The sequence below is a fragment of the Misgurnus anguillicaudatus genome, chromosome 16, assembly GCF_027580225.2.
Source record: "Misgurnus anguillicaudatus chromosome 16, ASM2758022v2, whole genome shotgun sequence".
Lineage (NCBI taxonomy): Eukaryota > Metazoa > Chordata > Actinopteri > Cypriniformes > Cobitidae > Misgurnus > Misgurnus anguillicaudatus.
Genome location: NC_073352.2, coordinates 17778557 through 17794368, shown reverse-complemented (window position 1 = coordinate 17794368; position 15812 = coordinate 17778557). Strand labels below are relative to the sequence as shown.

The window sequence follows — 15812 nt, the reverse complement described above, 5'->3', positions numbered from 1 at the left end:
TAGATCATCTCACATCAGGCCACAGGACTGACAGCTCATTTTGAAGCCACGGCTGATGGAAAAGATGGAGCTTCAGCACATCTATCAGGCTTCTAGTGACCTGGCCATGCACTCTCCATCACGCTTTGTCACATTGTGTTGCACCACATCGTAAAAAACTCTTCTAGCACTAAATATGCTGCCCGTTTTAATTTAAGTTTATGAGGCTGCAGTTAACATGACCATTAATAAACGTAGTTGGACCAAGACCTTCAAAACCGACTCCAGACTCCAATATAAAACATGTCATGGCTTAAAATAGACAGTGGCAGTCAAATTGATCTCTCGGAGTGTGTCTGTGAGAGCAAGGGAAGTCAAAAGTAAGGTCAAATTACATTGTGTTCCTTTTTATTAGGTTTTCGTCTTTAATAACGTGTGAGAAAGAGAATGATAATGGCAGGATACTGTAAGAGTTACCATACGCAACACATTCTCACTTCCCAAGGCGCCAAAACCTGAAGCATGCTCAAACGCCCCCAGCGTCAGCATGAAGACGCGAAGGGTGCCCCCATGCGTCACCACATCGACGAAACGGGAACTCCGTTGCTTTCATGCTAATCCCTCAGCGTGGATATAGACGAAAGGGAATCCCGGAAGGTGATGCCGTCATGTTATGCGACGATCGGCAGGATCATGCCGCTTCTGGACAGTAACTACTCAATTTTTTTCCAATTTTTAAACCCTTGTCGCTTGGGGTTGGGGTTAGACTTGGGGTTTGGATGTCAGTTTGTTTATACTTTTTGTCTTCTGATTTTTAAGCCATTGTTGCTTGGGTTAGGGTTAGAGTTCCGGTTTGGGTTATGATGTCTGTATTGGTTTATACTTTTTGTCTTCTGATTTTTAAACCATTGTCGCTTGGGGTTAGGGTTAGAGTTGGGTTTGGATGTAATTTTATGTAACAGAAAGTCGTTTTAACCCCAACCTCAAGCGACAATGGTAAAAAATTTGCAGTCCAGAAGCGGCATGATCCTGCCGATCGTCGCATAACGTGACGGCATCACCTTCCGGGATTCCCTTTCATCTATATCCAACGCTGAGGGATTAGCATGAAAGCAACGGAGTTCCCATTTCGTCGATATAGTGACGCATAGGGGCACCCTTCGCGTCTTCATAATGACACTGAAGGCGTTTAAACATGCTTCAGATTTTGACGCCTTGGGGAGTGAGAATGGGTTGCAATACCAGTTTTGCCTCAAATCACAATTCAGGCATAAAGAGACTTTAAAACAGAAGTTTGGAGCTATAATATGTTATATCTCAGAGAAAAGTACACAGTGTAAGCTTTATAGTACAGTAAATACAATGAGCATCAGTCTACACTTTAGATTTAAGAGTTTCAGTGGTCAAATAGTCATTGCTTTTACCCGTGGTTAATGTCAGTACCTTCAGAAAGGTGTATAAACGATTGGCTTATTATCGGAACAATGACAGCTGTTCATACACTATGTGCATGTTGTATGCAAATATACTGTACTGTTAAAATACAATTTGATCTGCTTCCTCTATGCATGTTGAGATGCAAAGATGCCTGTGCTGGAAATGATGCATGACTTTACAAAAAATGAAAACATTTTAGGAATGTTCGCTGATATGCCTTAATCCAAAAAAGTATGTTTGCATGGGGATTTTGTCTTTACACACACTGGTCATCCTTTCGAAATACTGGATTACCGTTGTTTACTGAGTTTACTACCCTACAGCCCAGTTTTTTGCTGTTGTATAGTTTTCAAACATTTTTGATGCGACGTGTATTAGGGATGGGTGATATAGTTTACAAAACAAATAATATATTGTACATTTTTAACGTATTAATTTGACACATATCTATGTGTTCGCTCTAAAATGCTTTTTAAACAGACATAAAATTGAAATGGATTTATTTTGGCAAATTTGAATTGTTTTATAGGGGACAGACATCTCTGTCTTACCCCAAAGTTGAGATAAGAAGTTGTAGTAAGGCCAATGCCAATCACTTAAAAAAAATGAATGGACAGTTAAAAGTCCCAATAAAATCACAATATTTTAACATTTTATATTGCCAGCAAAGTCATTGTAAATTTAACACATGTATATATCACCCAGCCCCAGTCTTGGTCTCTCCTTCTCTTTCTTATTCAGCTTATTCATCTATGAGCTATTATATGTGTTCTGCTAATCTTATTACTGTTGTTGCTTGCTTATTATGACCTTGTCGTTGTCATTTATGCTGATGTTTCTTTACTTTGCATATTTCTCTCATTGTGTTGAAATATTTCTGTTGCTTTGAGCGCTCTCTCTCCCTTTCTAATCCTTCGTTCGTTTTGTTATGGCCTGACCGCAGTCCAGGATGACGCTGCCCCAGGTACCCAGGAGTACATTATGTTGCGGCAGGATTCCATCCATTCTGCGGATATAAGGGGGAAAGGCTCCCCGTTTCGTGCTAAGTGTCACGAAATCTTCTGCTGTCCACTGAAGCAAGTCGTCCTCAAAGAGAGCTCAGAGTCCGAAGGTTTGTGTGCAACACATCCGTGTTTTCCTTTCTTTGCTGATGCTGTCTCTTTCTTATTTTTAAGTTTCATTTCAACTTTTGTTTTTGCCTTTTCTTTAAAGCATCTGACTTGTGCATTTTTGTTTGTGAGCCTGTGTGTTTGTGTGGGTATAAACTGCATAAATTGCCTGTAATGATGAATACCCTAAGGACAGGCTATCCTTCTGTTATGTATTGAAGTGTGGTGTCTCTCTGAAATATTTTTTTTATGTATTGAATGCATGGTTTTTTGAGCTGTATTGACCAATTATTATCTCAAAATCACAGAGTACTGAGACTAACCAAAGATTTTAGCTGACTTTATAGTGATACACACACATACACAAAAGGTTAATATCCTTCCCAAATAAATAAGTACCGGTATGTTTTAGTACACAGTCAGAAAAAAAGTAAAAAATGGTCCCTAGCTGTCACTTGAGCGGTACCCTTTCAAAAAGTTCAACTTAACACCTAAATAGGTAATTTTGAGTACCCCAGAAGTAAATATTGGTACCAGAAAGTGCATATTAGTACCTCAAAGGTACATTTTAATAGCTCAAAGTAAAATGGTACCAATTTGGTACCAAATGTATACTCATCTGTACCTAAAAGTATATTTTAGGAACTTTTTAAAAGGGTACTGCCCCAGTGACAGCTTGAGACCATTTATTTTCACATTTATTTTACCAGTGTATGGATGGATGCCATATCAATGTTTTCAATATAAAACAATGTAAAATCTATTAGAAAGTCATTATTATCCCCAAATATCTTGACCTGGCACGTGCTAAGCTCTCTTTCTGCATGCTGCTATGATAAAGCTGCTTTTACCAACATTTAAGATTTAAGATCACTTTGCCCACCCTTTTATTACCAATAACTTTTCCATCTTACTTTTCCATCTTACTACATGCCCCACTTCCTGTATGTAGTTCACTGAAAAAAATGATTCATTGAATTTAATCAATTTTTTTAATGTAAGTGGTTGCAATCAATTTATTTAAGCTACATTTAAACAAAAGTTTTATATTTTATTTTACTTTACTAATCTTTTTTGTTTAAATGTAGCTTAAATAAATTGATTGCAACCACTTACCTTAAACAAATGGATTAAATTCAATGAATAATTTTTTTCAGTGTTCCAGACTCCACACTAGAGGTCTTCTCGGGTCCAAAGAAATGTACCCGACCCGAAATGACCCGAATCACTTCATACCCGAACCCGACGTGCATAAATACATTTTTTTTAAAGAAAGACCCGACCCGAGACAAACCCGAGAAAATTAGACCCGAGTCCGACCCAAAAGAGTGAAATTTTTTTTTAACCCGACTGGAAGCGAATGTAAACGGCACTGACGTGTGTGCATTCTGCAGACCCACGCGCAGCAGTCAGCCAGAAAGAAACTCCGGTGGCCTTGCAACCAATTTGGCTAGCTGCTCCATTCGTTTTACTTTGTTATCTGACGACGACACCAACGTAACCGCTAAAATGTACATTTATAATTGACTGACATGTTTGTCTCAACGAAAATGAACCTTCCGACAACCACACAATGTCGCAAGCGCTCTTGGCAAACAGATGATAGGTTTGAAAAGGACATTGACGCACACAGGCGAGAGAGTTCGGGTCTTCTCGGGTCCGTTCAGAAAAAACACATTCATTTTTAAATTACCCAAGACCCGATGCTGCTATTATTGTACCCGACCCGTGTCCGAGGCACATGTGTAACTTTTAGACCCGAACCCGATCGGGTCTCGGGTCGGACCTCGGGTTTTCGGATCTAAGTGGACCCGTGAAGACCTCTACTCCACACCATTCCCATAAGCTGCTCCCCTTTTATCCCTCCCTCACCTTACACACATTTCATACTGTACATCTATTTCCTACCTCCAGAAACACACACCAGGCCTCTTTTACAGGGCAATAAAGGCTCTTGTCTCTTTCCCCGATATTTCTGCCTCTTATAGATGCATGGGTTTTGCTGATGTCTGCACACGGGGCGCCTTTATGGAGTCCTGCGCAATGCTGTATTGTCTTTATGTTGGGTTTTTTAGTGCTCTTTAGGGTGGTTAGAATAAGTGTGACTTTAAAAGTGTTTGTCGCCGCAGACTGTCAGATCATTGGGTAAGCCATCAGAAGTCAACTCATATCTAAATAAAGTTAAACACTCAGGAGTGTTCATCAGTCACTCTGTTAGATGACACATGGATTGTTCATGCATCACTGGAATGCAGCTCTAGATTGATGGATAATTTAGTTGTCATAGTTACAATGCCATCGTCGCTGACAAACATCAATTATTCAGTAATGGTTTATTTTCATGGTCATTACAAGCTCATTTCAGGGTGTTATAGAGTTGTACTGTGTCTCTGAGGTCCAGGGAAGCTCTACATGTTTGATTTTTTAAGTGTTTGTGCAGTAAATTTCTTTTGTCTGGATCATGCGGCAAACAACAGTACAGGAGTGTGAATATAGGAGGAGGAAAAGGCTGATAAAGGAGAAACTGAAAAACCACAGATCTATTATTCACTCTGACTGAAGCTCTGCGTGGACGTGACTGAATTTGGAAATCATAGGTTTCTTATAAAAGGATTTAATCAAGGTTAAAGGAATAGTTCACCTAAAAATGTAATATTTTGTTTACATTTTGTGCCTTTTCCCAAAGAAACTTACAGTGCATTCAACCTACACATGTGTTCCCTGGAAATCGAACTCATGACCTTTGCATTGCTAATGCAGTGTTTCACCAAGTGAGCTACAGAAACTCATGTTATCACCCTCATGTTGTTCCAAACTAGTATGACTTAAGCTGGGGTCAAATGTAAGGATTTTCACACAGATTCTGAATGTATTTTGGTCTTTTCTAGTAGTGCTCTGTCTTTTTTTTTACAAGAAACATCCTAGTTGTGTCCAGTCTTGGAATATTTTAGCAAGTCCTTAGGTTTGTCCCCAGCTTTAGGGTTAAAATAGGTCACTGCAGCATGGTTGCCATGTCCGCGGTCTTGGACTACTTGTAAACTGTTGCAGTCAATTAAGGTAAGATGATTTTTTTTGTTTATGGAAAAACTGTATAAACAGTACATTCACAAGGGGCATACGCATTAACGCTTCTGACATCATCCTTTGCCGAACTGAATTGTGTATCCGTCAGCGTCGCGTCACTGCCGTTGCTTTGCCGAACTGAATTGTGGCAGAAGTTCTCAACTTTTCAAGCGCCAACACGTGTGTCAGCCAATCAAATCACCTTATGCAAATAACCTAGTGCAGAGCCAGCAAATTACAGTGCGTTGCAACCAAATTGCAGCCACCGTGATTGGCTGTTGGCATCGCTTCAGACACGCCTTCCGTCAAGCGCTAACGCTTACGGTACATTCACACGGGGTGTAATTGTTAACGCTTGACGGAAGGCTTGTCTGAAGCATGGCCAACAGCCAATCACAGTGGCCGCAACACACGGTCCGATCTTCCAGAAACGTAATTGGCTGGCTCTGCCTAGGTTATTTGGATAAGGCGATCTGATTGGCTGGCGCACGAGTTGCCGCTTGAAAAGTTGAGAAATGATCAACTTCTGCCGCGAGCAATGGCACTGACGCGGCGCCGACGGATCAACAATTCAGTTTGGCAGCGCATGATGTCACCCATTAAAAGTGAATGGGAAGCGTTAACACTTACACCTCGTGTGAATGGACCGTTATGCCCCTTGTGAATGTACCGTTACAGTAGTTTATACTGGCAATAGTGCTGCCAGTAAGTAACCATGAAAATACAATAAAAAGTCTAACGGTACATTCACAAGGGGTGTAAGCGTTAACGCTTAACGGAAGGCTTGTCTGAAGCGTGGCCAACAGCCAATCACAGTGGCCGCAAAATACGCTCCAGTGTTCCATAAACGTAATTGGCTGGCTCTGCCTAGGTTATTTGCATAAGGTAATCTGATTGGCTGACGCACGCGTTGCCGCTTGAAAAGTTGAGAAATGTTCAACTTCTGCTGCGAAAAACGGCACTGACGCGGCGCCGATGGATCAACAATTCAGTTCGGCAACGCATGACGTCACCCATTAAAAGTGAATGGAAAGCATTAATGCTTACGCCCTGTGTAAATGCACCGTAACAGTGTGTATATACGAGATGGAATTTTGATGTTTATTCCTAAAAAAAAAAAATTCCAAAGCAGAATTGGGAAACACACACAGAATTCGGATTAACACTGCTCTCTCTCTCTCTCTCTCTCTCTGTCTGTCTTACACCCCAACACTCACAACCTCTTTTCCTTACTGTCAGACTGCATGCTCTTAACATTCTTTACCTTTTGAGTCTTTCTTGATATATCCAAATTCATCCCCCACTCTGTCTGTTCTCTGTCTCAACCTGTGTCTGCTCTTTCTATTTTGTTTTAACTCTGTCTTTCTCATTCTCAGAGTGAATGTGCCAAAGCGGCCTGTTTCTTTTTCATATTTAATCAATAATTGAGAAAAAGTTGGACTTTCTGTATTTATCCTAAATAGCACAAGTGTTCAAAGCTCTTTATAGGCCAGAATTTCAAGGAGGACTTTTTTTTTACTTTTTCAAGTGATGAAATATCCTCTTTCTCAACAGGGCTAAGCAATTTGTTGAGTGAAACTCACTATATAGTTATTTTTTACTGAAAGCCAATATAAAGCCCTTATGTTATCAACAATCTAGATTATGTTACAGTTAAAAAGTGGTATTTTATGAATGAAAAGCATAATATGCTTACCAGGAAATTTGCTACTTGTTCTTGTTGTCATTTTCCTATTTCTCTCTACTATATACAAGCATACCTCACCATTATCCAGTCATACAGTCAAGTGCATTTTAAGCAGGTTTACATCAAACACTTTAACATAATGCAGTTATAAATGGTAAACATCAGGGCAACGTCTATAGTGTAACTCTGCGTAGTAGAATTTAAAATGATGGCTCGCTTGTTTACAGTATTTCACAATAAAGTACTTGGCACCTTCACTCACTCTCCCACCTGTGTAAACAGCATTAGTAAGAGTGATGAGCTCTGAAATTACATTACAGCTGACCCCTACTTCTCATTTCACCTGCCTCTCTCAAACCACACAACTCAACACTGTCATCACTAACCACACATACAAACTGGACTCTTTTTGCATTGGTTTTCTTTCTGAGTTTTTAGGATCAGGCTCAACTATTTTATGCACGTAGTTGTGTGAATAGAAAAGGCATGAATAAGTCATGGTTATGCTTATTGGTGAGAGTCATTGGGGGATTCGGTTATGGGAATATCACATCAGAATGGCACATAACCAAGCTCAGCACTACCTACGTGAGATATTCAGAAATGCACCAGAATTTAAAAATGTTTACACAATTATGAGAGAATTTTTTATATTTGGGTGAACTATTCCTTTAAGTAAGTACACATAAAGACTGAAAGTCCCACTGAAGCAACATAATAGTGTTGACTTGGTTCCTTCTGGGACTAAACCTCCAACCTTTTTTCTAACAGACAAGGTAATTATCCTTTAGTTGACCTCACCCCTGAAAATACAGACACTGATCAGAGTAACTTCCCATTTGGCTTTTCATCTAAAATAACTCAGAGTAAAGTCATTGGAGAGACAGTCTCTTCGGAGCCAAATTACCTTGCTTAATAGTGCACTGTAATAAACAAGATTGTTATCTCAGAACCTGTTTTAGTCCTAAGACACAGCACACATTCCTGAACCATTAGGCCACCATTTCTCATGGATTTATTTAAAGTGGCTTTTACAAACAGAACAGGTGCAACTCTTTTTTTTCTTCTCCTCTGAACATCTTAGACCTCTTATGGCCTCTGTTAAGATGCCATCATGAAACTCACAGTGTACAAATCTTACCTGGCTTAGTTTTAGTCAAATTCAGTAAGATTCCATACCAGATCTTTATTAAAACCTTTTAGTTAAACAACAGTTACAGATTTCTAATCTGTATTCAGTGACAGAGGATGACTCCATAGATGTGTGTACTGTACGTTATCTGAAGTGTAAACAGCTAGACAGGGATGTGCAGTCAGCACTTTGACAGTGTTTACAAATCACATTGTGACAGGATACTGCGCACACACACAGTTTGTACTGTATCACTGTACAGTGTTACAGTAGTGTGATGATATCACAGACTTCTAAATCAAATTATTAGTTAACACATAAGTAAAGCATGAGTTGAGTTACAAGAACCTTACAAAAATACTTGATGTATGAGGGTCAATGACAAAACATGCTTCTAAAAACGTATTTTTTAAATATTTAAAAAATATATATTTAATGCATACTGTATTTTTTAAAATCAGGATTCAGGAACAATGCGTTTAAAAAGTTTTGTTTGTTAGTACACTAACTAGGGTTTAAAAAATGGCATCAGTAAGGACCTTTAACAGATTTCTGCTTGGAAACTTGCTTGTGATATCAAATTCATAAATATACTTTTTAAATACAATGTGTTTGATAAAATAGCATCTTTTTCTAGTTTTACATTCATTGTACCACCAGAAAGTGTACCAGCCTATCCATTACATTAAAATGGCTATTTTTTCAATATTTAAGAGAAATCTACCAACTTTTAATTCGGCCATAAAGACCACCCGTGGTTCAGTGGATGATCTAAATCATGTTTACTGTTTATACATGTTAACCGCTTAAAGGGGACAGAGAATGAAAAACCATTTTTACCATGTCTTTGTTGAATAATGGTAGTCTACCCACATTCACAAACATACAAAAAGTGCTAATTATGCTAAACATCTCAGTCTCATAGAAACTCCTCTTTTAGAAATGTCAGCCAGAAAACAGCCCAATCTGAAAAACTGATGCTTATGACATCACAGGCATCTAACTGCCCCTCCACTTTAAGATAATTGGCTACATTTTTTGAGTGGCAGCAAAGTCAGCCAATTAGTAATGAGATTGCAAGTTAAGCCAGTAGGGGGAGCCAAATAGGTGCAAAACCACTTGTTTAAAATCTCCCACCCTAATAGAGCTATCTGAGAGAGGTTTTTAGGAAGCTTCTAAGGCATTACAGACCCAAACAAAAAATTTTTGTCTACATGTCACATCACAGAACAAGGATAAATACTCCGTTCAATCATTCTATGTCACCATTAATAAAAGAGTTTGTGCTACCTTGACATTTGAGAACATCCAAATTGTTGGACAGAAGTTTTGTCCAGTTATCCCAACAGCTACTGATATTTGTGAAATTTGTTTATAAGAAAGGTTTCGGATATAAAATAAGGCCTATTTTAATAATTTAAACATCATTTTTTGCCTTTAAACTGATAATTTGTATGGACATTGGCTCGTAACTTTACAAGAAACAAAAGTTAGTATTTATTATTCAAAATACTGAAAATTTAAACTAAATAGGTTTAATAGAATAAAGTATTTTTTATACATTTATTAAGTTATTTTTATAAAACATAATACCCCCAAATATGCATGTCAAGTCATTGACCCACAATCACAGATATGCATCATCACACACACACACTGCATTTAGCCCTCAAGAACTAAACTCTCACTAGAAAACTATCTTTAGACTCCTATAACCTTTGTCCTTGAATAGACTCCCTTGTTTGTTTTGTACATTTGGAAATTCTAACATGATGATGCTTTCGGTCCAGTATGCCTCAGGTGAGGCTCTGATGCACTGCGATAAAAAATGCTGTGTGAGTATTTGTTAAAGAACAGCAAATGTGTGAATGGGAAGAAAAATGCAGGAAAGATCTGCCTCAGCACCAGGATCCCAGTTTGCCTGACTCCCCACACACGCTCAGTCTTTTCCTCTCGCCCACACAAGTGTATTCCAGCTGCCTGTTTAGACGGGTAGTTATGAGTCATCTCCCCACACAATCTCACCTCTTTACATCGTTCATCAACCTGTTTCACACGTTCTCTATTCCTACTGCTCAGTAGAGCAGAGAAGGTGTGGGCAACTGCTGTCCCACTCTCTCACCGAACAGCTCCCAAAACAAAAGACCTGGGATGCTGAAACTAGCGTCAGGTGCTTTTCCAGCATCAGGTGCACTGAATGGAAATGTTTCACCTCGTCAGAGTGGAGATCAATAGCTGAGCACTCAGCTCACATTTAAAAGTCATTTGTGCTCTTGTCAAAGCTGTGCCACTTTACAACTGGGTGATGCCCCCATTTCCAGGGAAATGGCTGGAAAGTTTCATTACCTTCTGTCAGAATTGTGGAGGATGGGGTGGCACATGAATGCTGAGTGCAAATGCAAACAGCGGTGAGTTGAACTGTGTGCCCTCACAGTGTGATGGTCCTGTCCCATGAGCTTGTGGGACAAAATGGCAAGGGGCAATTACGTAAGACTCCCAAGCTTTTGGGATAATGCAGCCTAAGGTCTTGTCTGCACTGATTTACACAGACAACCAATTTGAAGCATTGTCTTCGCTGCCAGTGCTGGTGAAGATCTGTGAGTGTTAGACTGGATTGAAAAAAACAGCATTAATGTCTGCCAGCAAGACTCTTACTTTCATACTCTCCAGCATGCTGATATAAAATATAATCTAACTCAGAAGCATTTGTCTTTGATTATATAAGAAAGATATTCATAAGAATTTCTCAAAACATCTTCCTTTGTATTCATCAGAACAAAGAAATTTATACAGGTTTGTAACAACATGAGAGTGAGTAATGATGACAGAATTGAAATTTTTGGGTGAACTATCCCTTTAAGCCACATGCTAATGTGTACACTACGACCTCTACAGTTCTTTAAGGATTATTAATATTTTCTTGACCTGTTAGCATCTAACTCAGAAGAAGACTGTGATGTGTATACCATGATCCCATTTCTGAGTTGGTTATATTTACACTGTCCTCATTTTTAAACAAAGGAACTTTTCGGATTGCTTTTATAGCTCTGTGGTTCAAGTACGCTGTCAGATAGAAAATATAGGCTATGCTTAGACAAAGGATAAATTTATGTTTTTGACAAGCAGAGACCTCTTAACATACCGCATCCAAACACAGTGCCTGTTATACCCTGTGATAAAGTGTGTGCACTGCTGTAGGTTTAAGCAATAACCCCTCTCAATGGGCCAGTATTTAACCACTCCAGGCGTGAAGCTATTTATAGCTAATCCTTAAGTGACTGGAAAGGGGGTAAGGCAGTGTTTTGAGACACAGACCCAGTTGCAGTGAAAAAAGGATAGAAATAAACTTTTGCATAGCATATCAGGAAGATATGTACAAGGATACTGACCTTTCCATCTCTTTGGACTTTATGGAAAAAGGTGGCACATTGGAATTGCTCTGGAATTATTTATCAGTTTGACTGTTTTTGTGTTGGACTATAAAAGGATGGTTTCCCGGACAGGAATTAGAATAGTCTTAGACTAAAATAAATGTAAGAGCTGTCCAAACTGAAAACAATTTGCATTGACATATCTTAAAATGGTCTACATCAGTGCCCTTTGTTTTGCTGCAAAATGCAAAGTAATGTTTTTTTTGTAAGGCATGTTTGTTAAAACTAGTTATATTTCCTAATTAAACTTAGGTCTAGTCCTGGCTTAAGCTAATCCCTGTCCGGGAAACCACTCCAAAAGTCACGACTGATAAACAAAGCAGAAGTATCATAGCAAACAAAGAGCTCAGCTGAAAAAAGCTGTCAGTCGGCATCCACCTGCAGTTTTCAGCCGCATTTAAAAGCTTTGGTGTGCACACCCACTAAAGATTAGTGCTGCAAATGTACAGTTCACTTATGCATTGTGTGAAACCAAACTTAGCAGTTATGTATCTGAAACTGCTGAATATAGCATCTATTTACATATATATCTATGGTTCGAGCTGTGTGATTGATTAGAGGCGGGGACTAATTCACATATTCATAGATCTGCGTGTACCAAATTGGCAAGGGTGTAGTTACATCCAAGCAGTTGTAAAGCATGAAGAAATTACTGTGGCAGGTACAACTTTTTAAAAACATTTAAACTTTTAAAGGGACACTCCAATTTCTTTGAAAATATGCCTGTTTTCCAGCTCCCCTAGAATTAAACATTTGATTTTTATGGTTTTGGAATCCATTCAGCTGATCTCCGGGTCTGGCGCTAGCACTTTTAGCATAGCTTAGCATAATCCACTGAATCCGACTAGACCACCAGCATCGCACAAAAAATTAACCAAAGTGTTTCGATATTTTTCCAATTTAAAACTCGACTCCTCCGCAGTCACATCGTGCACCAAGACCGACAGAAAATTAAAAGTTGAGATTTTCTGTTACAATAGCAAAGTCCTTGATTATTACGCCAGAATGAGAGTATAGTTCCTAGCCATATCTGCCTAGAAAATTGCAACTTTTAATTTTCCGTCAGTCTTAGTACACAATGTATCTAAAAGTCAAGTTTTAAATAGGAAAAATATCGAAACACTGGTTATTTTTTAATGCGATGCTAATGGTCTAATAAGATTCAATGGATTATGCTAAGCTATGCTAAGCTATGCTGAAGGTGCTGGCGCCGGACCCGGAGATCGGCTGAATGGATTCCAAAACGGTAAGAATCAAATGTTTATGGGAGCTGGAAAATGAGCATATTTTCAAAAAAGTGGAGTGTCCCTTTAAAATTCTTGACTACTGAGAGACTTTAAGTATATGCTAGCAGAGTAGTAGGGATTAGTAATGGGAATGGACTGTGAGGTGGGACTTTTACAACTGGGACTAGTTGTATACTTATGTAACCGGTGATGGTCTTTAGTCTTGTTGTATGTGTTTGGCTTAATGGATGAATATGCTCTCTTTTTTATTGCTTTTAATCCCCTGCTGTAAATCCAGCTTAAGTCAGTAACTGTGTTTTGAAACATGGAAGCGGGTTTAGCCAGATATTAGCTAGGTACTTTTATCTGGAAAAGACTAACAGTGCCCATTACAAGGTAAACACTTTATCAGTAGCCTTGTGTGACCCATGACCTTTTGCACTGCTAATGCAGTGCTCTATCAGTTTAGCTTGACTTGCCTTGTATTGCCCGTGCTCGCACCGAATCCCTTAAATCAAAATGCAGGGCACAAGAGCACAGAAAGGAAGTTTTAAAAACAGTAATCAGATTTGTGTACGAAAGATTGAACGTGTAGAGGAAGAATGAATGAACGATATCAGGATACACAGGCCCAACCGGAGCGTGGGAAAGAGCGAACACGTGCCTGACAAAAGACCATGAGTGATGACACACTCGCACAGGCCTGAGGCTGAGTCTGCAAAACTCAAGTGTACACATCCACCCACACATCGTATGCACACAATCATGGAGTCAGAAGCACCTGACCATGCATTTGCGAAAATGTAATTGTACAGTCGCGTGTCATCTATAATTGCTGCTAGAGAAATAACATGAGCAGGAGTATGTTGTGACTAGCTTTGGGAAGGCTGCTATAAAACTAGCTGGTAAATTAATAAGCAACTTTAATAAAACAAACTAACATTTATGCATTTGGCATCCAAAGTGACAGTACATTGCATAAACTCTAAATTTCTTTATCAGTTCAGTGTTTTCTGGTAATCGAACCCACAACCTTTGCTGCTAAGACAATGCACTACAAGTTGAGCTATCTGTCTGGTAAACTTGTTTGTACATAAGGCTCTTTTAGCGTTTTTTCAAATGTCTTTTTTAAATTAAAATGATCAGCCGTCATACCTTTCAGAAGCATGTTTTGAATGATGTAACGCACAGCAACCGAGCGACCCTGCCGTCGCATGACCCGCATGCAAATTGCAGGGCTGATGATGGTTGCCAGTGCTAGCACTGATAAAGGTCTGATTAATGTTATCCCTCTGGAGGTGGCCATGTGTTTTATTGGCTGATTAGCAGAGACCACTGGACAACTCTGTGACTTTGTTTGATGGTCTGGACTTACTAATATTAAAGCAGGCTGAGCTTGACTCCTTTGCAGTGAGTGCTTGTGATAGCAGATGTTTTCAAATGGGATCAGATGGCTGCTTACTATCCAAAAGATACCCAAATCATGGTAATGATGTAGGATAGGCCCTAATCGCTTATCCATCAGTCATTTCAAGAGCTGAACATAGTCTCAAAATCAGATTGGGCTTTTTATATGGCTTTCATAAAGTCCCAATGAAATCAAAACTGAGAATTCTTTCTCTTTTTTTAAAGTTTATTATAAACAATTTTTCTGTGGAAGTCGTTATAAAAAAATGCATGAGCTTTCATAAACTTTTATCAAAATCTGAAAATTTCCTTTCTTGTGACGATCATTCGCTGAGGTGGGAGCATCCGTTAAAGGGATTTCCCATTCTTTCTGTGTTTTTGAAGCTTTAATTGTGTTTACAGTGTGCAATATAACACATGATCATGTTTCACATGTAAAAAACATGGTATTTTTCACCCAATTTACTTATCTCTATCGCTGTTTTTACTGTCTTCAAAACGGGCTGATGTCTTCCTTGTTCTATCAAGTCCCTCCTTCAGAAATATGTAACACGTTCTGATTGTTTAGTTTGTTTAATATGTTGTGATTTGACAGCAGCTTAGCTTAGCAGAGCCGTTTGAGTCTAGCTGGCTACTGACGTATTCCTGTGGGCGGAGTTTAGTCAAAAACTCTTATATTGACGTCATTCAACCGGGAAGTAGAGGACTGTAGTCCAAACCGGCCGTTCGCTGTAGTCTTTGAAAAGGGAATTCTGTTAAAGAAAATATATCGTCTGACAGTGAACTTTGAGCTTTATCATTTTACAGGTCTTATTTAAGCACTAACAGCAACATTACACACTAACTAAAGTTTGAAAGATGTGATCAGGAAAGACGTGACCTTTAACTCCGCCCCTCCAATTGTCAGTATGCTGCGATCCAATCAAAGCACAGTGGAAAGCACAAACCACAGCCACTATTTTCCTTACATGATATTCTGGTTCTGTCCGAAATGTCACAACACGGTAGTAAAATCGCGACTTCCGTTTTATAGGGAGGTACTTTAAGTGCTTGATTCTATTTGGTCAAATTTGTCATTCTTCAAAATGTATTAATTGAATGAAAAATAGCAATGTAATAAAAGGTATTCTCACATCATTATCGCAAATTAGCCCAAACACAGTGATTAGTCCTGTTTTTACCCTGAAGTGTTTTGTCGTATGTCTTAAACGTGACTTCTTTCAGTGTTAGACTCCAGCATAAACATACCCTACCAAGAGGGGGACGGAGAATGAAACAGACTCATTAAAAGAATGACAATAAGTCAAAAACATCACCAGGCTGGGAATACACCCGGGAGCA

General features: G+C 39.0%; 1 protein-coding gene across 2 annotated transcripts in view; it reads left to right on the top strand.

Annotated features, from left to right (window-relative positions):
• fgf13a (fibroblast growth factor 13a) overlaps window positions 1–15812 on the top strand; it is a 141618-nt gene that overhangs the window by 72502 nt on the left and 53304 nt on the right. The window contains exon 3 of one of the 2 annotated variants that reach the window (XM_055177681.2): window positions 2360–2527. The exons of the other annotated variant lie outside the window; for it this stretch is intronic. Coding sequence (XP_055033656.1) covers window positions 2360–2527 — 168 coding nt within the window. The remainder of the gene's footprint in view (window positions 1–2359; window positions 2528–15812) is intronic. 2 annotated transcript variants of the gene reach the window in all.